Source organism: Somniosus microcephalus, unplaced genomic scaffold (assembly GCF_052327205.1).
Source record: "Somniosus microcephalus isolate GS21.2 unplaced genomic scaffold, FLI_Smic_1.0 unresolved_chr1, whole genome shotgun sequence".
NCBI lineage: Eukaryota > Metazoa > Chordata > Chondrichthyes > Squaliformes > Somniosidae > Somniosus > Somniosus microcephalus.
In genome coordinates, this window is record NW_028225179.1 from 11,321,624 (window position 1) to 11,348,619 (window position 26,996).

A 26,996-nucleotide genomic window follows, 5' to 3' on the forward strand; every position below is an offset into this window, starting at 1 on the left:
CCCAGAGTTATTAACATCAGCAGAAACAATCCCCACCTGTCAGAATGAAGATGGTTCAGTCCTGGATGTGATTAACTGCAGCAACAACAACAGAATCCAATCCCTGCAGTCACTTGTGAACTCGCTGGTGTCTCAGCAGGGTGGATGAGCGAGTGAATCCCTTCCCACACACGGAGCAGGTGAACGGCCTCTCCCCAGTGTGAACTCGCTGGTGATTCAGCAGGTTGGGTGACTGAGTAAATCCCTTCCCACACTCAGCGCAGGTGAACGGCCTCTCCCCAGTGTGAGTGCGCTGGTGTACAGTGAGCTCAGATGATCGCCTGAACCCAGTCCCGCAATGAGAGCACCTGAACGGTCTCTCGTCTGTGTGAACACGTTGATGGCGCATCAGTTCCCCGGAACTTTTAAAGCACTTCCCACAGTCCGAGCAGTTAAAAGGTCTCTCGTCAGTGTGAACTCACTGGTGTGCCAGGAGGTTGGATGAATTAGTGAATCCCTTCCCACACTCAGCAGGTGAACGGCCTCTCCCCAGTGTGAACTTGCTGGTGTGTCAGCAGGTTGTATGAATTAGTGAATCGCTTCCCACACTCAGAGCAGGTGAACGGCCTCTCCCCAGTGTGAACTCGTTGGTGTGTCAGCAGGTGGGATGACTGAGTGAATCCCTTCCCACACTCAGAGCAGGTGAACGGCCTCTCCCCAGTGTGAACACGCTGGTGTATCAGCAGGTTGGATGAATTAGTGAATCCCTTCCCACACACGGAGCAGGTGAATGGCCCCTCCCCGGTGTGAATGTGCTTGTGTCTCGATAGGCCAGAGGATTGGGTGACGCCTTGTCCACACACAGAACATGTGTACGGTTTCGCCCCGGTGTGAACGGTGCTTTTTGCTTCCATATTCAAAGGCCGATGATATTCAGTTCCTGATGAATCGAGTAACTGTCAGATCTTGATGTGATGTTTGGTTTGAGTTTCCCGTCTGCAAATCTTCCCCTTCTAATACCCTGTAAAATGAATTTAAAACAGGGAGCGTGAGAGAGAACCCACTAAAGAGGCAGGTTGTGAAATTGAGCTCAATGAATCTGGTCATTTGTGGGGCTGGCACTAGAAAAAAGTGACCATGAAAGCTGCCGGATTGTCATAAAATCCCACTGGTTCACTAATGTCCCTCGGTGAAGGGAATCTGCCACCTGGTCTGGGCCTCTGGCCTCTATGGGAGGAGAGAGAGAGAGAGTGAGAGGTGGGAGTGGGAGGGGGCGAAGGAGATGGACTTTATACATCTGCAACTCGACCAGAACTTTGACAGAACCTCCAAAACCCGCAACCTCCAGGACCTAGAATGACAAAGGCAGAAGGTGCATGGGAGCACCATCACCTCCAAGTTCTCCAAGTCACACACCATCCTGACTTGGACATATATCACCGTTGCTACATCATCACTGGGTGAAAATCCTGGAACTCCTTACACAACAGCATTGTGGGAGTACCTTTACCACACGGACTGCAGCGGTTCAAGAAGGCGGCCCACCATCACCTTCTCAACGGGAAGATGGGGATTGGCAACATATTCTGGTCTTGCGAGCGACGCCCACATCCCAAGAATGAATTAAAACAAATCTGTATATGTAAAATGGATTAAAAGCCTCTACAGAAATACTTGTTCCTAAAAAAATACTCTTTTACATTGTAGGGACAGTGTCTGTGAAACAACCTAATCTCCCCCAGAATCCACCTCCCTTGACTGTCACACATTGGAAATTGTTGGGTCCTCCTGGGCTCAGAAGTACTGGGAGTTAAACCCAGCAGCTTCTCCTCCATCTCCATGCCAGCTCAAACTGAAGCAACAAAAAGACCTACACAGGCGGCCAGGGACCGACTTCTGCATTCAGCGCCCGCCCCGATACAAGCCGGCTCTGGATTGGCAGCTCTGTTGTGTCGATCCAGTTGTGGTGTCTCCTGTCTGGGGGAGGCGCTGCACCCTGGGTTTCCTGGTGCCAGGGACCTGGCCGCACGTCCGCCGGGCCCGGCCGCTCTGATTCTGATTGAATTTTTTGATGAGGTAACAGAGAGGGTTGATAAGGGCAATGCGGTTAACGTGGTGTACATGGATTTCCAAAAGGCGTTCGACAAAGTGACACATAATAGGCTTGCCAGCAAAGTTGAAGCCCATGGAATAAAAGGGACAGTGGCAGCATGGATACGGAATTGGCTAAGTGACAGAAAATAGAGCGTAGTGGTGAACGGTTGTTTTTTGGACTGGAGGAAGGTACACTGTGGTGTTCCCCAGGGGTCGGTACTAGGACCACTGCTTTTCTTGATATATATATATATACATTAATGACTTGGACTTGGGTGTACAGGGCACAGTTACAAAATATGCAGATGACAAAAAACTTGGAAGTATAGTGAGCAGTGAGGAGGATAGTGATAGACTTCAAGAGGCCGTAGACAGGCTGGTGGAATGGGCGGACATGTGGGAGATGAAATTTAACGCAGAAAAGTGCGAACTGATACATTTTGGTAGGAAGAACAAGGAGAGGCAATATAAACTAAAGGGTACAATTCTAAAGTGTGTGCATGAACAGAGAGACCTGGGGGTATGTGTGCACAAATCGTTGAAGGTGGCAGGGCAGGTTGAGAAAGTGGTTAAAAAAGCATATGGGATCCTGGGCTTTAGAGACATAGGCCTAGAATTTCAGTATAGCCAGTTTTGGGGCGCTAACATTAGCGCCCGCCCGAAGTTGCGCCCCCTTGCCGGAAATTCAGTCGCTTCTCCCTAAGAGGTTGCTGGAGCGCTAAAAGAGGCGTTCCACTACTATCTTTAGGCGCTAAGCCGGCGGTGCAGAGGGATAGCGCCGAGGCCGGGCGCAGCGCGGGTGCGGTCATTTTTTGATTGACAGCAGACCCCGTGGCGCCGACCAGCTCTTAAAGGGGGAAGGGACGAATTGGTCTGCTGCCACGCCCTGCACACTGCAGCTTTGCAAATAGGCCTCAACACTGCTGCTCAGCCCCAGGGAGTCATGGCAACGCCAGAGAAGGCCCGTGAGCGTGCCCTGCGCTTCTCAGAGCGTGATCTGGGAATAATGGTGACAGCTCTGGAGAAGAGGCGCAGGATCTTGTTCCCAGAGACTGGGAGGAATCCGACCCACCAAGAATAAACCAGAGCCTGGAAGCAGATCGCCAACAGGGTGACGGTCACCAATGATGCCCCCAGGACCCACACCCAATGTCAGAAAAAATACAACGACCTGACCAGGATTGTCAGGGTGAGTACCCTTTCCAGTCTCCTCCTCATTCTTGCATGTACACCTGACATGATGGGCAAAGGGAGCTGAAAGGCCTAATGGCCAGCCCTCAGCCAGCAGCTTTGGGACAGTCATGAGCATCAATTGCCCATTCTGCACTCTACACTCTGGCCAAGCTATTCCACCATGGGAGGCAGTGCACAGTACATCAGGGCTACACTCTGGCCAAGCTATTCCACCATGGGAGGCAGTGCACAGTACATCAGGGCTACACTCTGGCCAAGCTATTCCACCATGGGAGGCAGTGCACACTACATCAGGGCTACACTCCGTACTTACAGCCCGTCCTTTCTCTTGCAGGCTAAACTTGCCAATAATCGCCAGGCCCGTGCCAGGACCAGGGGAGGCTGCACCAAGCTGCAGAAGCTCATTCCCCTGGAGGAGCACATGAGTGGGCTCATGGGAGCCCGGCTGATCGTGCCCACAGCGTGCGGAGTAGCCGACCCTCCACTGCCCGGCAATGGTAAGGACCTCGCCTTTTGGCCCTCTCGCGTCGCACTTGCGCATCCGAGCTACATCCTTTGCCACTGTCCCACCAATGCGCTGAATGCCACCAGTCCTGACTCCCTCGCTGACGCCGTCTCCTCACTCTGAAGCTACTCTTGTGCATTCCTGCTTTCAGCTGGTGACGACCAGGTCCCTGAAGCTGCCAGTGACAGCCCCTCCGAGCAGGAGGAGGAGGAGGAGGAGGAGGAGGAGGAGCAAGAGCAAGCCGGACCATCAGGGGAACACTCAGGTCCCGCAGGAGAGGACGAAATGAGTGACACGTCCTCACTGGACGAGTGCCTGGACCAACTGTCGCAGGGGATTGCAGCTGCTGGGACCAGTGGCGTCCAGCCACCCAGGAGCCCTGCGCGTGGGCCGCGGCCTTCCCCCCAAAGGGGGGAAGGATCAGAGGGGAGTGCAGTTGATCGGGACACTCGCCGCCATCAACGTGGCAAGGTTCCCCTAGTTCGGTCCCCTGCTCCCCAGCGGGAGAGTCCCGACTCCAGTCCGGACACCTTCACCTCGGAGGAGGCGCGGAAGCTGGACAAGATGGCCGAGGATTTGGACCGGCACCACACGGAGCTCATGCGCGTGGTGGGGCGCATGCCTGAGGCCATCGAGTCGCTGGCGACCAGTGTGCGCGAGTTCGGGGCATCAACTGCCGCGAGTGGCCGCATGCTCACTGATGCCGTCAAGTCCCTGGCGGGTGTGATGCGGGCGCACACCAGGACAACAGGGGCACTCACTGCTGCCACACGCGCTGTCTCAGGCAGGCATCGCCAGGGCACCCGCCGCGCTGCAGCATCCCAGCGAGCCGCCCCTCGGCTGTTTGGTGCGGATCCTGCAGTGCGGGCCCGGCCGAGTGCCAGCGCGCCACAGCACCAGCCAGCGCATCCCAGATGCCAGCTTGCCCACATTGCGCCATCCGTCGCCACCACTCCCCCACTGGGGCGTCAAGGGCAAGCGGCTGGAGCTGATGGTGGCCAGGCTCAGGTGCGCCACTCAGCAGCCGGCCCCTCGAGGCCCAAAGGCCGTGTAGGCCGCCCCCCAAGGGCATCTGGCGGAAGGACATCTGAGCCCCAGGCGCCTTCCCCCAGCCTCGCAGCAGCCACTGGGCAGAGCTTGCGAAGGAGCAGCAGGCCGGGCAGGGGAGGCAAAAGGCTGGACAAGGTCTCACCCTCGCGGGCCACTCAGTAGAGGGTGTGGCCAGCTTTCATTTTATATGGCGGTGGCCATCTTTCTTTTGCCCATGGTTGTTTGTTTCGTGGGCTTATTTTTTGCGTTAAGGCCGAGGTTGAGGCCAGGTTTGTACAAATGTGGAGTTACTCCTCCCCAGTTTGTGGGAGTGAGTCGTTTGTTGGGCTTTTTGTGGGGCCCGTAGATTGTTTTTGGGGATTCATGTGGGAAGGGGTTTTCATTTTTGTGTAATAAATAATTAACTTTATTCATAGAGTCTCCATGGTTGTTCTTGTTTGTGTTTGTTGGCTTCGCCGGCTGAGGGCTTGCGGAGCGGCTGCATTCATCTTCCCTCATGGCCACAAGGCATTCCCTGACAGGGGGCTTAGAAGTAACGTGTAATAAGGTGGCGTCGCGCGGCCCTTGGCCCTGGTCGCTCCCTCCTGGGAACGTACTCCTGCTCCTCCTCCTCCTCCTCCTGCTCCTCCTGCTCCTCCTCCTGAGGTGGTGGTCCAACGTCAGGTGGCAGTGCCTGAATCCTGCAGATAGCCAGGTTGTGTAGCATGCAGCAAACTACCACAAATTGGGAGACCCGGTCCGGCGAATACTGCAGAGATCCTCCGGAGCGATCAAGGCAGCGGAACCGCTGCTTGAGGACCCCAATAGTTTGCTCGATGATGTTGCGGGTGGTTTGATGGCTCTCATTGTATGCCTCTTCAGCAGTGGTCCTGGGCGCGTGGAGCGGGGTCATGAGCCAGGTACACAAAGGATAGCCTTTGTCCCCGAGTAGCCATCCTCTTGGGGGAGGCTGTGCCTCAAACATGTCATGCACAGTACTCTGCCGCAGGATAAACGCATCGTGGCTGCTGCCTGGAAAGCTGGCATTGACAGCCATGATGCGCTGCTTGTGGTCACACACCAGCTGCACATTCAGAGAATGGTAGCCCTTCCTGTTGCGATACTGCTTGCCATGCTCCAGAGGGGCCCGCAAAGCCACATGCGTACAGTCAATGGCGCCATGCACCAAGGGGAAGGCCGCGAGTCTTGCAAATCCCAATGCGCGCTGATGCTGGCTCTCCAGGACCATGGGGAAGGAGATGAATTGGCGTCTCCTTCTGAACAGTGCTTCGGTCACCTGGCGGATGCAGCGATGTGCACCGTACTGGGAGATGTTAGCTATGTCCCCAGCAGTGGATTGGAAGGAGCCGGTGGCATAGAAGTTCAATGCCACCGTCACCTTCACTTCCACCGACAGAGACGTCCTGCACCTGAGCTTTGGACGCAGATCTCTGCGAAGCAGGTGGCAGATCTCTGCAACCACCTCCTTTCGGAATCGGAGCCTTCTAACACATCACGCGACAGTCATGTTGAGGTAGGAGCGCTGCTGGCGGTATAGCCTGACTGGGTAAGGCCTACGTGGCCGACGCCTGTTGCCCCCTCTGCCTCTAGCCAGGGCTGCCCCTCTCACAATGCGTCTGCGAGCCCTACGGACATGGCGCTGCAGCTCCGCGTTGGCACCCCATGCAACCCCCATCAAATCCTGGCAAACAGTCAAATTTCCAAAAGGCCACTTGCAGCGCTCTGGCCTGAGTCCAAAAATACCTGAGCTGTTGTTGCTTGAAACCAGTTAGCTATCCTCCTTGTTGTGTCTCCAGAAATGCGTTGCACAAGAGTGTTTGCTGCAAAATGGCTGGCCTTTATACTGGAGGGTACGTCCCCTTTAATTTGCGCCCCCCGGGGCCTGCGCTGGCTGTGTTGCGTTCCCTTTTTCAAATGCTCCGGCCGCCAGCCGCACAATGGGGTGGTCCGACTGAAGTTTGGAATCGGGGCGGCCAAAGGGCGTTGCACGAGGATGTGATGTCATTTTCTGCGCGCGCATCCGGGCGGGCGCTAAACTTTGCGCTGGCGCTAACGGCCAACTTAATTTGGGGCGAGGTGCAAACTGCGCTGCGCCCGGGCGCAACACGCATAGCGCCCGACATTCACTTTTCTTTAGGCACTAACTGCTGGCGCAACCAACTGAATTTCTGGGCCGTAGAGCCCAAAAGCAAGGAAGTTATGATGAACCTTTATAAAACACTGGTTCGGCCACAACTGGAGTATTGTGTCCAATTCTGGGCACCACACTTTATGAAGGATGTGAAGACCTCAGAGAGAGGGTGCAGAAAAGATTTACAAGAATAGTTCCAGGGATAAGGGATGAGGGACTTCAGTTATGTGGATAGACTGGAGAAACTGGGATGGTTCTCCTCAGAGCAGAGAAGGTTGAGAGGAGATTTGATAGAGGTGTTCAAAATCATGAGGGGTCTGGACAGAGTAGAAACTGTTCCCATTGGCGGAAGGGTCGAGAACCAGAGGCCACAGATTTAAGGTGATTGGCAGAGGAACCAAAGACGACGTGAGGAAAAACTTTTTTATGCAGCAAGTGGTTAGGATCTTGAATGCACTGCCTGAGAGGGTGGTGGAGGCAGATTCAATCACGGCTTTCAAAAGGGAATTGGATAAGTACCTGAAGTAAAGAAATGTGCAGGGTTACGGGGAAAGGGCGGGGAGTGGGACTAGCTGAAGTGGTCTTGCAGAGAGCCGGCATGGGCTCGACGGGCCGAATGGCCTCCTTCTGTGCTGTAACCATTCTATGATTCTACAAAATATTAGAAAGTTAGTTCCACAGAAGCACGAGGTTTATCTGCTTTTATTGATGAATTTAAAAAGTCTCTATTAAAACCTGAGCCAGTGTGTTGTGAGCCAAAGAGCCTTGTGTCCAATGCGGGGAATAAAGGCCCACAGCCTCCCCTGGCCCCGGGCCCTGAACAAGGGACTGGAGAAACTCGCTGCCCTGCGGATCAGACAATCAGCCGGCGCTAGTCCCGCCCCTCGGGCTCCCCGATTGGTTGGAGGACCCGCCGCCCGCTCGCTCCTCCAGCCCCGCCCACTGGGTGCAGCTAGTCCCGCCCCTCGGGCTCCCCGATTGGTTGGAGGACCCGCCGCCGGCTCGCTCTTCCAGCCCCGCCCACTGTGTGCCGCTAGTCCCGCCCCTCAGGCTCCCCAATTGGTTGGAGGACCCGCCGCCGGCTCGCTCCTCCAGTCCCGCCCCGCTCACTCCCTATTGGTCGGAAGCTCCCGTCAATCAGGCCGCGGGCCCGGGTCATGGGGCGATGATGTCACTGGGGCCGCGGGCCCCGGTCACGTCTCTCTGAGGAAGCCTGACCCGCTCCGCGAGGCTGAATCCGCTCCGTTCGCTTCCCGGGACCCTCGGACTCCCAGGTTTGTGTTTACCGTCATTTATTTCCCCGTCCCTCTCCGCTCGTCCGTCTAGCTGAAAAGTCGCTTTCGGCTGATAATTCCGACTCTTCAACCGTTAACGACCGTTACCCAGAGTGTCGCCCCTGAGCATGCGCACGAGCAGCTGGTCCTGGGTCTCGGCTGCCCCTGAGCATGCGCACTAGCAGCTGGTCCTGGGACTCTGGGCCCCTGAGCATGCGCACTAGCAGCTGGTCCTGGGACTCCGCCCCTGAGCATGCGCACTAGCAGCTGGTTCTGGGACTCCGCTCCTGAGCATGCGCACTAGCAGCTGGTTCTGGGACTCTGCCCCTGAGCATGCGCACTAGCAGCTGGTCCTGGGACTCTGCCCCTGAGCATGCGCACTAGCAGCTGGTTCTGGGACTCTCTGCCCCTGAGCATCCCCACTAGCAGCTGGTCCTGGGACTCTGGGCCCCTGAGCATGCCCACTAGCAGCTGGTCCTGGAACTCTGCTACCCCTGAGCATGCCCACTAGCAGCTGGTTCTGGGACTCTGCTGCCCCTGAGCATGCCCACTAGCAGCTGGTCCTGGGACTCTGCTGCCCCCGAGTATGCCCACTAGCAGCTGGTCCTGGGACTCTGCTGCCCCTGAGCATGCCCACTAGCAGCTGGTCCTGGGACTCTGCTGCCCCTGAGCATGCCCACTAGCAGCTGGTCCTGGGACTCTGATGCCCCTGAGCATGTGCACTAGCAGCTGGTTCTGGGACTCTGCTGCCCCTGAGCATGCCCACTAGCAGCTGGTCCTGGGACTTTGTTCCCCCTGAGCATGTCCACTAGCAGCTGGTCCTGGGACTCTGCTACCCCTGAGCATGCGCACTAGCAGCTGGTCCTGGGACTCTGGTGCCCCTGAACATGCGCACTAGCAGCTGATCCTGGGCCCCTGGGCCCCTGAGCATGCCCACTAGCAGCTGGTCCTGGGACTCCGCTGCCCCTGAGCATGCGCGTTCTAAACCCCAACAAGCATGCGGACGTTGAGGTGACCAGAGAGGAATCTGTCATTTGCCTTTGATCAATAACCCTCACGGTCTTGAGGACCTCCATCAGGCTGGCCCTCATCCTTCGCTGCTTCAGTGCAAAAAAAAGCCCCAAACTTCTCCAATCTCTGTTACTAACTGCTCTTTGGAACAGAGGAGACTGAGGGAGACTTGATTGAGGTGTATAAAATTATGAGGGGCCTGGATAGAGTGGGTAGGAGGGACCTATTTTCCTTAGCAGCGAGGTCAATAACCAGGGGCCATAGATTTAAAGTAATTGGTAGAAGGATTACAGGGGAGTTGAGGAGAACTTTTTTCACTCAGAGGGCGGTGGGGGTCTGGAACTTTCTGCCTGAAAGGGTGGTAGAGGCAGAAACCCTCATCTCAGTTAAAAAGTACTTGGATATGCACATGAAGTGCTGTCACCTGCAGGGCTACGGGCCAAGAGCTGGAAAGGGAGATTAGGCTGGAAAGCTGCTTTTTGGCCGGCTCAGGCACGATGGGCCAAATGGCCTCCTTCTGTGCCCTAAATTTCTGTGATTCTATGATAACCCCTCCATTGCTCGACAGTCTGGGTCAAAATGGAGTGAAAAAGAAAAACAAAGAACTTAAAGAAAGAAAAGAAAGACTTGCATTTATATAGCGCCTTTCACGTCCATCGCACGTCCCAAAGTGCTTTACAGCCAATGAAGTGGAGTCACTGTTGTAATGTAGCAAAAGTGGCAGCCAATTAGCGCACAGCAAGCTCCCACAAACAGCAATTCCAAAATTCTATAGATTATGGAACAGTTCCTGCAGATTGGAGGGCGGCAAATGTAACCCCACTATTAGCCTAACATCAGTAGTAGGGAAAATGCTAGACTTGATTATAAAGGATGTGATAACATGACACTTAGAAAATATCAACAGGATTAGACAGAATCAACATGGATTGATGAAAGGGAAATCGAGTTTGACAAACCGACTGGAGATTTTTGAGGATGTAACTGGTAGAATAGATAAGGGAGAACCAGTGGATGTGGTGTATTTGGATTTTCAGAAGGCCTTTGATTAAAGTCCCACATCAGAGGTTAGTGTGCAAAATTAAAGCTCATGGGATTGGGGGTAATATACTGGCATGGATTAAAGATTGGTTAACAGACAGGAAACAGAGAGTAGTAATAAATGGGTCTTTTTCTGGGTGGCAGGTGGTGACTAGTGGGGTACCACAGGGATCAGTGCTTGGGCCCCAGCTATTCACAATATATATCAATGATTTGGATGAGAGAACCAAATGTAATATTTCCAAGTTTGCTGATGACACGAAACTAGATGGGATTGTAAGTTGTGAGGAGGATGCAAAGAGGCTTCAAGGCGATTTAGACAAGTTGAGTGAGCAGGCAAATACATGGCAGATGCAGTATAATGTGGATAAATGTGAAGTTATCCACTTCGGTAGAAAAAACAGAAAGGCAGAGTATTATTTAAATGGTGATAGATTGGGAAATGTTGATGTACAAAGGGACCTGGGTGTCCTTGTGCACCAGTCACTGAAAGCACACATGCAGGTGCAGCAAGCAGTTAGGAAGGCAAATGGTATGCTGGCCTTCATTGCAAGAGGATTTGAGTACAGGAGCAAGGATGTCTTACTGCAGTTATACAGGGCCTTGGTGAGACCACACCTGGAGTACTGTGTGCAGTTTTGGTCTCCTTACCTAAGAAAGGATATACTTGCCATAGAGGGAGTGCAGCGAAGGTTCACCAGACTGATTCCTGGGATGGCAGGGCTGCCGTATGAGGAGAGATTGGGTCGACTAGGCCTGTATTCACTAGAGTTTAGAAGAATGAGAGGGGATCTCATTGAAACGTATAAAATTCTGACAGGGCTAGTCTGGGTGCAGGGAGGATGTTTTCCCTGGTTGGGGGTTTAGAACGAGGGGTCACAGTCTCAGGATATGGGGTCGGCTATTTAGGATTGAGATGAGGAGAAATTTCTTCACTCAGAGGGTGGTGAACCTGTGGAATTCTCTACCACAGCAGGCTGTGGAGGCCAAGTCACTGAATATATTTAAGAAGGTAGATAGATAGATTTCTAGACACAAAAGGCATCAAGGGGTATGGGGAGAGAGCGGGAATATGGTATTGAGATAGAGGATCAGCCATGATCATATTGAATGGTGGAGCAGGCTCGAAGGGCCGAATGGCCTGCTCCTGCTCCTATTTTTCTATGTTTCTATGCAACGTAATAATGACTAGATAATCTGTTTTTTTTTAGTGATGTTGATATTGGCCAGGACACGGGGGATAATTCCCCTAATCTTCTTCGAAATAGTGCCCTGGGATCATTTACGTCCACCCGAGAGAGCAGACGAGGCCTCGGTTTAACGTCTGATCTGAAAGACGGCACTTCCGACAGTGCCGCACTCCCTCAGCACTGCACTGGAGTGTCAGCCTGGATCTTTGGGCTCAAGTCTCTGGAGTGGGACTTGAACCCACAACCTCTGACTCAGAGGCGAGGGTGCATTTACTCACCGCCCTTCATGACCCCAGGATGCCCATAACACTTCAGGGCCAATTCATTGATTTTGAATTGCTGTCGCTGTTGTAATGTAGGGAAAGGTGCCAGCCAATTTATACTCGGGGACCCTCCGTTATTCCTTCCCCTGGCTTCCCTCAGAATCCTCGGATGGAAACCATCATGTCCCTGGGATTTGTTCCCCCTCCGTTTGAGGAACGTCTTCAGTCCCGTATCTTGTAGCTTTTAAAAGCTCTTTAGAATAATTTGTCCGTGACTACACTGTTGTGGAGTATTTTAAACCAACACTCGACACAAGGTTTTAGATCGATTGTCAAGTTGTCTTTATTGCACTGGTGGGGAAACAGTCTGCTCTGTCTTAGCCAGACCTTTCCAAATTAGTACAGCAAACACTACATTTTTATACATTACAATACATGTCAAAATTCATTCCTGCCACCCGATTGGACCTTGGCCCGCATGCACCTTCACTGATTGGTTGCCTATGCTGTGTTACATTAAAGCACCACCTTTATCATCGGCCGTTATCCCACAAGCTGTTGTTGCACCCATGACCTTTGTTTATGCCAGATGGGTCTCATCAACATTGTACTTCTGATTCATTGTCCTCCTTTCCTGCCTCTCTCGGCCTCTTTCATTGTTTTACTTCCCTGCCAGAACAGAACTTACATCCTCTTAGGTCTCTTATGGTTTCCACATCCGACTATGTTATCAACTTAGAAAAAGCTTACTACTGCAAAAGGCCCATTAGATTATTGTCTTTATTACACCATTCAGTGAAACTGCCAGCGATGTCAGTTTAACTCTTTCCCCACTGCAATACCCCCTTTTGGTACTTGGCCCTTGCCCAAGTTAAACCACATGTATAAGCATCGCTGTGCCTCCTGCTCCATGCAGTGATCAGGCGCTGGTTCGGGAGGCCCTGCATACCCATCATGTTTAGAGCAATCTTGTGTTTTCCAACTCGCTTTAGCTCTTTGTTTGGTCCATTTCTTTTTACAAGCGGTGCATGCTGCTATTCCCCATCCTATAGCCATGACTAACTATTATCACTAATATATGAGAAATGATGCGGATCCATGGGTGTATGTTGACATTCACTCCCCAATCCCACAGCTTCTCATACCACGAGACGTCCTGTAGCTCTACCTCAATGTCCCTTTTGTCAAAATCTCGACTCAATGAGACTCTGAAACAACGTTCTTTTTTAATAAATTTTTACTTGTCGCAAGGAGAGCGTCCCGCTCAGTCAAAGGCTAGCAGAGACTCTCCAGAATTACAGATTAACAACATATTTATACAGTGAAGTAAACAGGTTAAGGTTTCTTCATGTGTCTTTCAGGTCAGACAAAGGGACAAAGAGTTCTTCAATCCTTAACTAAGTTTCTACATATTTCTAAAGTCTGGCGTAACGAAAGACTATTGATAATACAATGGGTAGTTATTTATTCCAGACTATTTAATTAAGACCATCAGTATTGAATGGAATGTAGATACTTCATACAGTATGTTTCTCCTGTTATCTGGTGGCCAAGCCTCTGGCCAGGTGGCTTGCGTAAGGTTCCCTTTACTCATGTAAATGGTCTATGTTTGCAATGCAGATAAGCAACAGTTTACAGTGTTTAGTCAAGGTTAATATGTTTAAGGAAGGAATAGAGGACATTTCTGCAGAGGCTTCTGGGAGGACCGGGACTCCATTTTGTTTGTCAAAAAGGGGCACATGTAACTATATTCAGCTTTAAAAGGTGCATTTCCACACTTTCTAACTCCCCAAGATCCCTTTGCAGCATTATGTACTGTTTCACCATCTTACTTAAATCCTCTTTCATTTCTTGCAGATCCTCTTGCAGGCGGGGTATTGGGGCCCTGACTGGATCTTCATAATTAACCAACTCGTCCTTTAGACTATCTGGCACATTTAGTTTTATCTCCTCCCTTGAATGTACATACACCAATCTGGTGTGTCCAATTGTCACAGGGACCTTTGGCGTAAAGCAAAAGTTAGGCATTGTGATTGCACATACAAGGTTACTATATTGGTACTCAGTCTCTGTGGTGGCTATACAATACTCCCCTTCACCTCTATATCTCGAGCGGGTGTGATGGTGATCAACATGTGATAATTCCAACACACACCCCTCTGTCTTATTATAGCCGCACTCATCCTTACGGCCTTCTCCTACCGGATGTGGGCCTATCGTAAGCGTACCTTTCCTGTGGCATCCGTTTAGGGAGACTCCTCTCATAGTACCATTCTTCCTGATGGCATAGGTATCAATTGGATAGTATTGGAGGTATGTCTCACCCCTCACTATGCCTATGTTTGTTACCTGGTACTGTGGGTATGGAGTCGTGTCTAGTCCCACCACTGGTATCAGGAGTACCATGCCTATCATTGCTGTCACTTCTGCTTTACATTTTTGTATCACTGGATATACTCTGGTTATCCCTTTGAGGGTACAAGCACTCAGAGGGCCTGGATTATGGCTCAGGCCATAGAGCCGTGTGCTGTTAATCCAGTCTGGTACCTCGCCTCACTGTATCTGTGCCAGATTGTGTTTTAACTGTCCGGTGATCCATTGGCCATAGGCATGACACAAGCCTCTTCCTACCCTGTCTTTTGCCTGTTCCTCATCTCTATGGTTTAGTTTGTTGATAATGCTAGCATGGTCCTCTATAACCTTGATTCCCTCGAGTAATTTCCTTATCGTATGTCCTCCCAACTCTGATCCTTGTCGAACCAAACCAGTTTCCTTCTCTAAAATCTGTTGTATTACCCTTTGTAGTCATTCCACATGGCTCTGGACTCCTTGTATATCTAGGGCATTAATGAATGATGTCCCCGTGTTTATTCCCGTGAGTATATCGGTTCCTAAGCTCCTCTTAATCCTTTGGTGGAATGCAGCATGTCCCCTAAAACTAGTGGCCCCTGTTGCATCAGCAGCTTGGTTAATTACATTCTTCATCATATATGCTTACAATTCTCTAGTTTTAGTAAACCTTTCACAATATCCTGGCCATTGTAACATGGTTAAGTTCATTAGCACCGGTACAATTTTGTGTCTCCCGTTACCATACAATTGTTCTCCCTCGGTAAATAATACTAGTCCATTCATGGGTCCAGGTTTCATATCTGGACATTGTAGCATCCTCGGTTCGCTTGTCTCTTCTTTCTGTGTATTGGGAGCCGTGGATGAGACTCCGAATGTGATTGTTCCATTAAAACATGGTGCTTCTTCATCATGTACTTGTCGTGTAATGTGGGATGTCCCTTTGCTTATTTCGTGTCCCAGCAGTAATCCCACCTTCATGGTGAAGTTTCCCTGTAAATTAAGCAGAAGCCTGGTCGTCACCAGAGGTTAGTTTATCTCCGGTGTTTATTCCATTGTTCCTGTGGGATTTAAGATCAGATGGGTTATTGCTTTATCATTTTAATTGGGTCCAATGTTTCCATCTACCCTTTCCCCTCATATCTATACATGCGCACGTATCGCTGGTCATGATAACCTCAAATGGTCCGGTCCAGCTAGGTGAGAATGCCGATCTCTCTGGCAATATTTTAACAAATACCTGCTCACCCACCTTGGGTAGGGACTCCGAGGCCCCTGCTTTTGTGTATTTTTATCTCTGATGTCTTGTTGTTCTTTAACTTCTTGTTTGAGCTCCTTCAATTGATTATCCAATGTTTGTACGTATTTCCTAATTTGATCTTTTAAGGGTCCCAGTCCCTCTCTACCAGATGCTACTCCTTCCGGCAGACACATTGCTCATCCAGTCATGAGTTCAGATGGTGTCAGTCCGGTCACCCTGTGATCCTTTTTCCATATTCCATCTCTACCTTTGGCTGCGCCTCTCTTTGTCCACTGCTCCTGCTCCTCCATTTCAGTCTCCTCTTGGATTCTTTTAATGTTCACTTCCTCTGCTGTTATTCTACCTGCTGCTCTTGCTGCCTGATCAGCTAGCATATTTCCTTTTTGTTGCTCGCTCACTATCTTGCGGTGTGCCTTTATTTTAATCACTGCTACCTCTTCTCCTTTTACCACTTCTACTAGGTCTCTCACTACCTCCTCATGCTGTATTGGTCCTCCTCCGGAGGTTACATATCCTCTCCTATTCCACGCTATCATATAAACATGCACTACCCCAAACACATACCCACTATTGGTGTATATAGTTACTCGTTTTCCCTTTGCCAATTTCAATGTTTCTGTGAGAGCCACTGGTTCTGCTACTTGAGCTGAGGTTACCCCTTCAAGCCCTCCCTTTGCGACTGTTTCTCTGTTCTCGGATACTACTGCCCGACTGTGTGTGGCTCCCTATTTATATATCGGTGCGATCCATCTACATAACAGGTGTTTTCGGGATTTTCAAGGGGCGATTCTGATATGGTTCCTCTGACCTCTTCTTCGATTACTAACTGACACTCGTGTGCCTCACCCTCTGTTAGCATTCCCTCTGCGGGGTTGACTCTGTGTTCCCTTATAATCTGGACTGATCTGTCCTTGGGTATCAATACTGCTTCCCAAGCCGCCCTCCTTCTGTCTGATACAGCCTTCATTTTGCCTGTGTTTAGCAGGTCCACACTGTGTGTTGCGTGTGTAATATCAGCTGTCCTGACATAGTGACAGGCTCGCATATCCGCACCACCCACACGGCGCAGTCGAGGGCCGCCACAAATCTCACCATTCCTTTAGCCACGGGGGTTTGTTGGGTGGAGCAATAGGCAATTGGCCTCATATCTCCCCCGTACTCTTGGGTGTCTACAGCATTATAGAAGTTCCCATCTATACTATAATATATATGGAATGGTTTGACTATATTTGGCAATCCTAGTGCGGGTGCGGACGTCAGGGCTGCTTTTAATTTTGCATAAGCCTTGTCATGCTCCGATTCCCATTCTATCTTATCAGTGGTGGGTCTCCCCCTTTAACTAACCGTTAAATCGGCTCTGCTTTCCCTGCAAAGTCTGATATAAAATTCCTGCAGTAGTTAAACAGTCCCAACACTTTCCTCACTCCCCGGACGGTCACTGGCCTTGGCATGTCTTTTATGGCTGCCTTTCGTTCCTGCAGAAGTGCCTTATACTCCTGGCTAATTTCGTGCCCTAGATACTTTACTTTGGACAGTCCAACCTTTGCCTTTTTTGGGGGGTTCAGTTTAAAGCCAGCTTTCTTAAGTGTCTGGAGGGTGGCTAGTAATGTTCCCATGTATCCTTTGGCATCCTCTGATGCAATCATTATGTCATCGACATATTGGAGTAGGGCTCTCTGGTACTTTGATAGGTCTAACTGGTCTAAGGCTTGACTCAGTACATGGTGGAATATATTTGGACTGTTGTGGAACCCCTGCGGGACCCTGGTCCATGTATACTGTCTATCCCCACACAGGTTCGAATCCTGTTTGTGACGCCAATTGTTGTGGAGTATTTTAAACCAACACTCGACACAAGGTTTTAGATCGATCATCAAATTGTCTTTATTGCACTGGTGGGGAAACAGTCTGCTCTGTCTTAGCCAGACCTTTCCAAATTGCCACAGCAAACACTACATTTTTATACATTACAATACACATGGCCATCTCATGCACAATTCATTCCTGCCACCCGATTGGACCGTGGCCCGCATGCATCTTCACTGATTGGTTGCCTATGCCGCGTTACATTAAAGTACCGCCTTATTATCGGAAAAGTATATGTCAAGCTGTTGTTGCACCTCTGACCTCTGTTGGTTCCATGTCTGGCTATGTTATCTCCACTGCCAAATCAGCAACTTAGAAAAAGCTTATTACTGCAAAGTATGGTCTTTATTACACCATTCAGTGAAACTGCCAGCGATGTCCGTTTAACTCTTTCCCCACTGCAACACTCCTCCTCCTTGATTGCAATGTCTACATCGTCCCTCTCTTTTGTGAAAACAGACGCAATGTATTCATTAAGAACCATATGTCTTCCGCTTCCAGACACAGGTTACCTTTATAGTCCCTAATAGGCTCCACTTGTTTTCCTTGCCAATATGTTTTCATGCCCTCTCTTTGCTTTTCTTCTTTCAAATAGTGTCATGGGATCTTTGATGTCCACCTGAGAGAGCAGACGGGGCCTCGGTTTAACATCTACACCAAAAATCGGCACCTCCAACAGTGCAGCACTCCCTCAGCACTGCACTGGAGTGTCAGCCTAGATTTTTGTCCTCAAGTCTCTGGAGTGGGACTTGAACCCACAACTTTCTGACTCAGAGGCAAGAGTGCTACCAGCTGAGCCACTGGCTGATACTAAAGAACAAGCAGTTCTGACGGGTCAGAGCAATCATAATATGATAGAATTCTTCATTAAGATGGAGAATGAAGTAGTTGACTCAGAGACTAGGGTCCTGAATTTAAATAAAGGAAACTATGATGGTATGAGGCGCGAGTTGGGTAGGATTGATTGGGGAATGTCACTCAAAGGGTTGACGGTGGATAGGCAATGGCAAACATTCAAAGATTGCATGGATGAACTATCGAATTTGTTCATCCCTGTTTGGCATAAAAATAAAGCAAAGAAGATGACTCAACTGTGGCTAACAAGGGAAATTAGGGATAGCCCTGACAACATTCTGGCAATAGTACTGAAGACTTGTGCTCCAGAACTAGCTGCGCCCCTAGCCAAGCTGTTCCAGTACAGCTACAACACTGGCATCTACCCGGCAATGTGGAAAATTGCCCAAGTATGTCCTGTCTACAAAAAGCAGGACAAATCCGACCCGGCTAATTACCATCCTATCAGTCTACTCTCAATCATCAGCAAAGTGATGGAAGGTGTCGTCGACAGTGCTATCAAGCAGCACTTAATCAGCAATAACCTGCTAACTGACGCCCAGTTTGGGTTCCGCCAGGGCCACTCAGCTCCTGACCTCATTACAGCCTTGGTCCAAACATAGACAAAAGAGCTGAAAAGAGGTGAGGTGAGAGTGACGCCCTTGACATCAAGGCAGCATTTGATCGAGTGTGGCATCAAGGAGCCCTAGCAAAACTGAAGTCAATGGGAATCAAGGGGAAAACTCTCCATTGGTTGGAATCATACCTAGCACAAAGGAAATTGGCTGTGGTTGTTGGAGGTCATTCATCTCAATCACATGACATCACTGCAGAAGTTCCTCAGGGCAGTGTCCTAGGCCCAACCATCTTCAGCTGTTTCATCAATGACCTTCCCTCCATCATAAGGTCAGAAGTGGGGATGTTCGCTGATGATTGCACACTGTTCAGCACCATTCGAGACTCGTCAGATACTGACGCAGTCTGTGTCCATATGCAGCAAGACCTGGACAACATTCAGACTTGGGCTTACAAGTGGCAAGTAACATTCGCACCACACAAGTGCCAGGCAATGACCATCTCCAACAAGCGAGACTCTAACCATCTCCCCTTCACATTCAATGGCATTACCATCGCTGAATCCCCCACTATCAACATCCTGGGGGTTACCATTGATCAGAAACTGAACTGGACCAGCCATATAAATACTGTGGCTACAAGAGCAGGCCAGAGACTGGGAATTCTGCGGTGAGTGTCTCGCCTCCTGACTCCCCAAAGCCTTTCCATCATCTACAAGGCACAAGTCAGGAGTGTGATGGAATACTCTCCACTTGCCTGGATGAGTGCAGCTCCAACAACACTCAAGAAGCTCAACACCATTCAGGATAAAGCAGCCCGCTTGATTGGCACTCCATCCACCACCTTCAACATTCACTCCCTCCACCACTGGCGCACTGTGGCTGCAGTGTGTACCATCTACAAGATGCACTGCAGCAACTCGCAAAAGCTCCTTCAACAGCACCTTCCAAGCCCGCGACCTCTACCACTTAGAAGGACAAGGGCAGCAGACGCATGGGAACATCACCACCTACAAGTTCCCCTCCAAGCCACACACCATCCTAACTTGGACCTGTATCGCCGTTCCTTCACTGTCGCTGGGCCAAAATCCTGGAACTCCCTTCCTAAACGCATTGTGGGTGTAACTACACCATATGGACTGCAGCGGTTCAAGAAGGTGGCTCACCACCATCTTCTCAAGGGCAATTAGATATGGGCACTAAATGCAGGCCGAGCCAGCGACGCCCACATCCCATCAATGAATAAAAAAAAGCATAAGATCCAAGGAGAGGACATATAAATTGGCCAGAAAAAGCAGTAAGCCTAAGGATTGGGAGCAGTTTAAGAGTCAGCAAAACAGGACAAAGGGATTAATTAAGAGGGGGAAAATAGAGTATGAGAGTAAGCTTTCAGGGAACATAAAAACTGACTGTAAAAGCTTTTATAGCCATGTGAAGAGAAAAAGATTGGTGAAGTCAAGCGTAGGTCCCTTGCAGTCAGAATCAGGGGAATTTATAATGGGGAACAAAGAAATGGCAGACCAATTAAATACATACTTTGGTTCTGTCTTCACAAAGGAGGACACAAATAATTTCCCAGAGAGGTCGGGGAACATAGGATCTAATGAGAGGGAGGAACTCAATGAAATCAGTATTTGTAAGGAAGTGGTGTTTGGGAAATTGATGGGATTGAAGGCCGATAAATCCCCAGGGCCTGATAATCGACATACAGGGTACTTAAGGAAGTGGCCCTAGAAATAGTAGATGCATTGCTGCTCATCTTCCAAAATTCAATACTCTGGAACAGTACCCATGGATTGGAGGGTAGCTAATGTTACCCCACTATTCAAAAAAGGTGGTAGATAGGAAACGGGGAATTATAGACCGGTAAGCCTGACATTGGTCGTGGGGAACATGCTAGAGTCCATTATAAAAGATGTAATAGCAAATCACTTGGAAAACAGTGACAGGATCGGACAAAGTCAACATGGATTTACAGAAGGTAAATCATGCTTGACTAATCTACTGGAATTTTTTGAGGATGTAACTGGTAAAATAGATAAGGGAGAACCAGTGGACGTGGTGTATTTGGATTTTCAGAAGGCTTTCGATAAGGTCCCGCATAAGAGATTAGCGTGTAAAGTTAAGGCACCTAGGATTGGGTGCAAGGTATTGTCTTGGATAGAAAATTGGTTGGCAGACAGAAAGCAAAGAGTTGGAAGAAACGGGTCTTTTTCCGAGTGGCAGGCAGTGACTAGTGGGGTACTGCAGGGATCGGTCCTTGGACCCCAGCTATTCACAATATATATTAATGATCTAGACGAGGGAACTAAATGTAATATCTGCAGGTTTGCAGACGACACAAAGCTGGGTGGGCGTGTGTTCTGTGAGGAGGATGCCGAGAAACTCCAGTATGATTTGGACAGGTTGGGTGATTGGACAGAAGCATGGCAGATGCAATATAATGTGGATAAATGCGAGGTTATCCACTTTGGTGTCAAAAACAGGAAGGCAGTTTATTATCTGAATGGCAATAGATTGGGAGAAGGGGAAGTGCAAGGAGACCTGGGTGTCCTTATGCACCAGTCGCTGAAGGTAAGCATGCAGGTGCAGCAGGTGGTTAAGAAGGCAAATGGTATGTTGGCCTTCGTAGCGAGATGGTTCGAGTACAGGAACAGGGATATCTTGCTGCAGTTGTACAGGGCCTTGGTGAGACCACACCTTGAGTATTGTGTGCAGTTTTGGTCGCCTTATCTGAGGAAGGATGTTCTTGCCATGGAGGGAGTGCAGTGAAGATTCACCAACCTGATACTTGGGATGGCAGGAATGACGTATGAGGAGAGATTGGGTCGATTGGGCTTATACTTGCTGGAGTTTAGAAGAATGAGAGGGGATCTCATTGAAGCTTATAAAATTCTAACAGGACTAGACAGACTAGATGCAGGAAGGATGTTCCCGATGGCCGGGTAGTCCAGAACCAGGGGTCACAATCTAAGGATAAGGGGTCAGCCATTTAGGACAGAGATGAGGAGGAATTTCTTCACCCAGAGAGTGGTGAACCTGTGGAATTCTCTACCACAGAAGGCAGTAGAGGCCAATTCATTAAATATATTCAAGAAGGAGTTAGATATATTTCTTAAGGCTAAAGGGGTCAAGGGATATGGAGAGAAAGCAGGAACATGGTACTGATTTTGGATGATCAGCCATGATCACATTGAATGGCGGAGAAGGCTCGAGGGGCCGAATGGCCTACTCCTGCTCCTATCTTCTATGTTTATGACGAAGGGCGATTGACCTGAAACATTAACTCTGTTTCTGTCTCCACAGATGCTGCCTGACCTGCTGAGTATTTCCAGCTGTTTCTGTTTTTATTAAAGAAACGAGGGAGTGCTTGCTGACAGGAAGAATGTTGGGTCGTCCTGCGCATGCGCACCTCCCTGGCGGCTGAGGCGAAACACCAACTCGCCCCTACCTGAGCCGCGCACGCGTACCAGATGTTGTGGCTCCGCATGCGCGCCCGATGTTCCAACTGCGGGGTTTTGTGCGCTGAGCATGCGCGTTGCGGACCGATCGGGACGGGCGATTGTAGAGCAGGAGGGAGAGCGCGGGGGCCATGAGCACATGCATGGGACTCAGTCAACAGAGTGCTTTCTGGAGCGTGGGGGCTTGTGGGTATTACAGCCGCTATTACTGCTGATCCTTTCAACCAAACTGTGCAGCAGCTGGGGCCTGAAAATCAGCTTCACTGCCCCTAGGTTCGGAAAGGGGAAAATTAAACAACAGTTTGCCTCTGATCCTTTTCTGAACTCAATTTACAGGGTTATAGAAGTGGAGCAGTTACAGGCGGGAAGCTCATAACCAAACATCACGTCAAGCTCTGACAGAGTCACTCGATTCATCAGGACCTGAATATCATCAGCCTTTGCACATGGAAGGAGAAAGCAGCGATCGCAGCAATGACGAACCGCACGTGTTCGGTGTGTGGACGCGGATTCAGCCGATCACCTGACCTGGCGAGACACGTGCACCGTCAGACCGGGGAGAAACCGGGTAAAGGTGGGGACGGCGGGAAGGGATTCAGTTCCCCATCTGCATTGGAAGTTCAACAGCGCAGTCACACCAGGGACAGTCCGTTCACCTACTCCATGTGTGGAAAGGGTTTTGTTTGTTCATCCCACCTGCAAACACACCAGCGAGTACACACTGGGGAGAGACCATTTCAGTGTTCTGACTGTGGGAGGAGCTTTAAAAGCCCCGGGGAGCTGAAGGGACACCAGCGAGTTCACACTGATGAGAGACCATTTCAATGTTCTGACTGTGGGAAGAGCTTTAAAAGCTCCGGGATGCTGAAGAGACACCAAAACTTACACACTGGGGAGAGACCGTTCACCTGCTCCGTGTGTGGGAAGGGATTCGCTCAGCCCTCCAACCTGCTGGTACATCAGCGAGTTCACACTGATGAGAGACCATTTCAATGTTCTGACTGTGGGAAGAGCTTTAAAAGCTCCGAGGAGCTGAAGGGACACCAGCGAGTTCACACTGATGAGGGACCATTTCAGTGTCCTAACTGTGGGAAGAGCTTTAAAAGCCCCGGGGAGCTGAAGGGACACCAGCGAGTTCACACTGATGAGAGACCATTTCAGTGTCCTAACTGTGAGAAGAGCTTTAAAAGCCCCCAGGAACTGAAGGGACACCAGCGAACTCACACTGATTGGACACCCTTTGAATGTTCTGACTGTTGGAAGAGCTTTAAAAGCTCTTAAGATCCTTAAGAGACACCAGCGTCTTCACACTGATCATCGAATCTAACAGCACTGAAGGAGGTGATTCGGCCCATCGTGTCTGTGCCGGCTCTTTGAAAGAGCTGTCCAATTTAGTCCCAAACCCCAGCTTTATCCCCATAACTCTGCAAACTAGTCCTCTTCAAGTACATGTCCAATTACCGTTGGAAAGTTCCTGTGGAACCTGATTCCAGCATCCTTTCAGATGGTGCGTTCCAGTTCTTAACAACCCTCTGTGTGAAAACAATTCTCCTCATTTCCCTCTAGTTCTTTTAGCAACTATTTTAAATCTGTGACCTTTGGTTACCGACCCACTTGCCAGAGTGAACAGTTTCTCCCTACTTGCTCGATGAAAACCCCTCTGTTGTGGCAAAATTAAATAATTAAGTCTGCACACTAGTCTGTAAATGGTAAAGAGCCAAGCAGTTTATTTAAAACAAAACAATTCAACAGTACAATACAAACTGTCCGCGGAGGTAACTAAAGGCTGATCAGGGAGTACAGCTAGAGCTCCTTTAGCTCGTTCCTGGCTGTCTCCTCGATTGACTTCAATTTCTATTATTTAAGTGTACAAAAGCCGTGGATACCTCATGCACAGCTCATGACATTGTTCTAATTGGCTTAAAGCCCACATGCACAATTCGTTACATTGTTTTAATTGGCTTGAAGCACGCATGCACAATTGCTAATTGTCACATGATCTTTACGACCTTATCTGTTGTTCCCCAAGTGGTTTTACTTCCCTAGTTCATGGCTGGTGCTTCTGTCTCTGCTGTCATCCTGTGCAAGCTGCACTGTTAACCCCTTAAGTCCTGAAGGGCACCTATGTTATCCTTCACTAAAAATCCACTTCAAACCCCCCTTTGGTCCTTGGCTACCCCAGCCCATGAGACCACACTAAACTAAGTTATGCAATTCGTCCCGCCCCCTGTTTGGTGATCAGCCGATGGGTTCGGGAGGAATAGCTGTGTGATGTCAGCGGTTAAATTCCACTACTCATCAGATTCTTCCTTTCCTCAAGTACCTTTACTATCTGCTGGGAACGGCGTCTTCTGCAGGATGAGCAAAACATGAAAGCATAACCAAGAACTAAGACTAATTGTGCTGCCACCAATATGTGTGATATGATACATATCCATGAGTGGATATTAACATTTAGTCCCCAATTCCACACCTTCATATACCACGGAATGTAGCGAAGGTCTGTCTCAATGTCCTTGCCCAGCTGGCGCAGCTCCTTCTTGAGAATGTGGTATCTCTTATTCTTGGGCAGCTGGGGTATTGGTGCAGCCTATTCACTCTCATACTGGTACAAATCGTATTTCAAATCATCTGTTACATTCAGGATAGTGGTTTGCCGCGCATATATGTATGTCATTCGCGCTTGTCCGATCGTGACCGGTAGCCTCAGGGTAAAACAGAAATTAGGATTAGTAATGTTACATTCCAGACCATCATAGCCATCTGTTCACTGATTTGTGACTACGCAGTATTCCCCCTTTCCGTGGTAGGCTGAGTGTGTGTGTTCGCACTCTGATGGGCTTATTTCAAGGGCACAACCAATTGTTTGGTTGAATCTGCACCCATCCTCACTTCCCCAGCCTACTGGATGTGGACATATAGTTAGGCTTCCTACCCTGCGGCACCCTGTTTATGAGACCCCTCTCATGGTTCCGTTCCATTTGATCCCATAGGGTAGTACCGCATGTAGTCCTCGCCCCGGATGAGTCCCAAGTTCTCTACCTCAACCTGGAGATATGGTCCCGATTCTCCCCTTGCCATCACCGGAATCATTAGGACCATTCTCACCAGGGCTGAATGTGAGTCTGTGCATGCACCTGTCACGGGAAAGACCCGAGTCATTCCCTTCAAGGTGCACGCGTCTAGCGACCCTGGGTGTTGCGGTAGGTGGAACAGGTGGGTACTGTTTATCCAATCTGGGACTTTGCCTCGGTGTATTTGGTCAAGGTTCAACCATCCATCCCCCGTAAGCATGGCAGAGATCCCTTTGGACCTCCGTTCTTTCAGAATCAAATTCTCGATCGATTAGGCGATTAATGGTGGTAGCATGGCCCTCCAGGACTATAATCCCTTTGGCTAAGCTCCCCGCTGCCCCATCACCTTCCCGCACAGCTCCTTTGTGTCTGCCTGCCCCTGCAGCAGCTTTCTGACTGTGTCTCTAAGAATGTCCGCCCGTACAGATTATTCATTTCCCCATGTCTGTCTTCTCCTCCTGACCCCGTTGGCCATGTATTGGGGAGAGGATGTCATCCTGGTATTCAGATGTTTGGACTCGGTAGTGTCCTTGCACAGCCATGCTGGGTTTGAACTTTACTCGCCCCCTGTTGAGATGCGTCGCTTCTGGTTTTTTTTAATGGGGGTTGCTCTGCAAAGTATTAGGGTCACAAGTCTTCCGCATAGTTCCTTCATTCTGTTTGATATAGGCCCCCGAATGGGGTGTGTTAGATTCGTTTCAGTTGGGACCAGTGTTTCCATCATCCCACACCATTCATATCCACACATGCACACGTATCACCACTGATCAATAGCTGTTTCATGGTCGGGGCCCCAGTCCACCAGCTCCTGGGATGGTTTCCCCCCTTTGATCAGATCTTGTTTAGGCTGGGCCATTTCTGCATATTCTGGGATAAAGTTCTGGCAATAATTAAATAGCCCTGGTACCTGCTTGACCCCCTCCCCTCTCTGGCACAGTCCCTTCCTGCTAGCTTTCCTCTTGGTCCTAGTGCCCCTCCCATCTGTCTTCGGGCATTTGTCTCTTCCCTTGTGTTATTATGCATCCTAGGTAGATTACTTCGTCCTTCCCTACCTGTACCTTTCTAGGGTTTACCTTTAGTCCCGCATTCTGTAGGGCTCCCAGTACCATGGTCAATTAAATATTCTAGAAGGACCTGTCACTATCGGATGTTCTTGCGGAACAGAGTTATCTTATTCAATTCGGACTACACCAATTTACATGAACCAGAATTTCACTGTGGCCACAATGAAAGTCTGGTTTTAGTAGATTAATTAACCTCATAACTCCAATTTAATCCAGCTCAATTTCTTTTAAACTAACTTGGAAAACAAAGCAAGAAGCCACATTAACAAAGAAACAATTTTCTTCCAAGCACATTGGCAACTGTAACTTCAAGGCTGAAGCTTATCTTTTGTAAAACTGAACAGATAAAACAAAACAATAGCACATTCTTGCAGAAAACAGTAAATTACGTTGTATTTCTTATTGTCCTTTCTTCAGATATCTTTCCAAAATACTGTAAAAACACATTGGCCTAGAAGTTCAGTTGGCGCCGCGCCAGGGCTTTAGCGCCGGAAAGTTAGCGCCGGCGCTAAGTCCCCCTGTGCGCGCCAAAAATTCAGTAGCGCCGCGCCCAAACGGCTGCCGGCGCTACTGAAGGGTGTTTGCGCCTGAAAATGGGCGCTACCTGCCGCTTTGCGGCGCTATTCCGGCGCTGCGGCACCCGATGCGGTGCGGCAGGCTCAGGAAGTGCAGGCCTCCTCCTTCAGTTAAGGAGGAGCTGCCTGCACCCGCCCGCTGGCCGGTAAACTCATCAGAAAAATGAGCCCGGCACCTTGGGGAAGTGCCGGGCTCGCAGCCCGG

The 26,996-nt window shown here is 49.8% G+C and overlaps 2 protein-coding genes across 2 annotated transcripts; one reads left to right on the forward strand and one right to left on the reverse strand.

The window, feature by feature from the left end:
* Positions 1 to 8,364, reverse strand: LOC147093433 (uncharacterized). The gene is made up of 3 exons (XM_085974210.1): positions 8,240 to 8,364; positions 522 to 1,000; positions 1 to 427 (listed from the first exon to the last, which is right to left on the reverse strand). The coding sequence occupies exons 2-3, from the start codon at positions 891 to 893 to the stop codon at positions 110 to 112; spliced, it is 690 nt and encodes a 229-aa protein (XP_085830336.1). The 5' UTR covers positions 894 to 1,000; positions 8,240 to 8,364; the 3' UTR covers positions 1 to 109.
* On the forward strand, positions 8,056 to 26,773 carry LOC147093434 (uncharacterized). Its single transcript, XM_085974325.1, has 2 exons — positions 8,056 to 8,227; positions 22,415 to 26,773. Exon 2 carries the CDS (start codon positions 22,553 to 22,555, stop codon positions 23,357 to 23,359), a length of 807 nt encoding a protein of 268 aa, XP_085830451.1. The 5' UTR covers positions 8,056 to 8,227; positions 22,415 to 22,552; the 3' UTR covers positions 23,360 to 26,773.
* Positions 26,774 to 26,996: the final 223 nt, after the last annotated feature.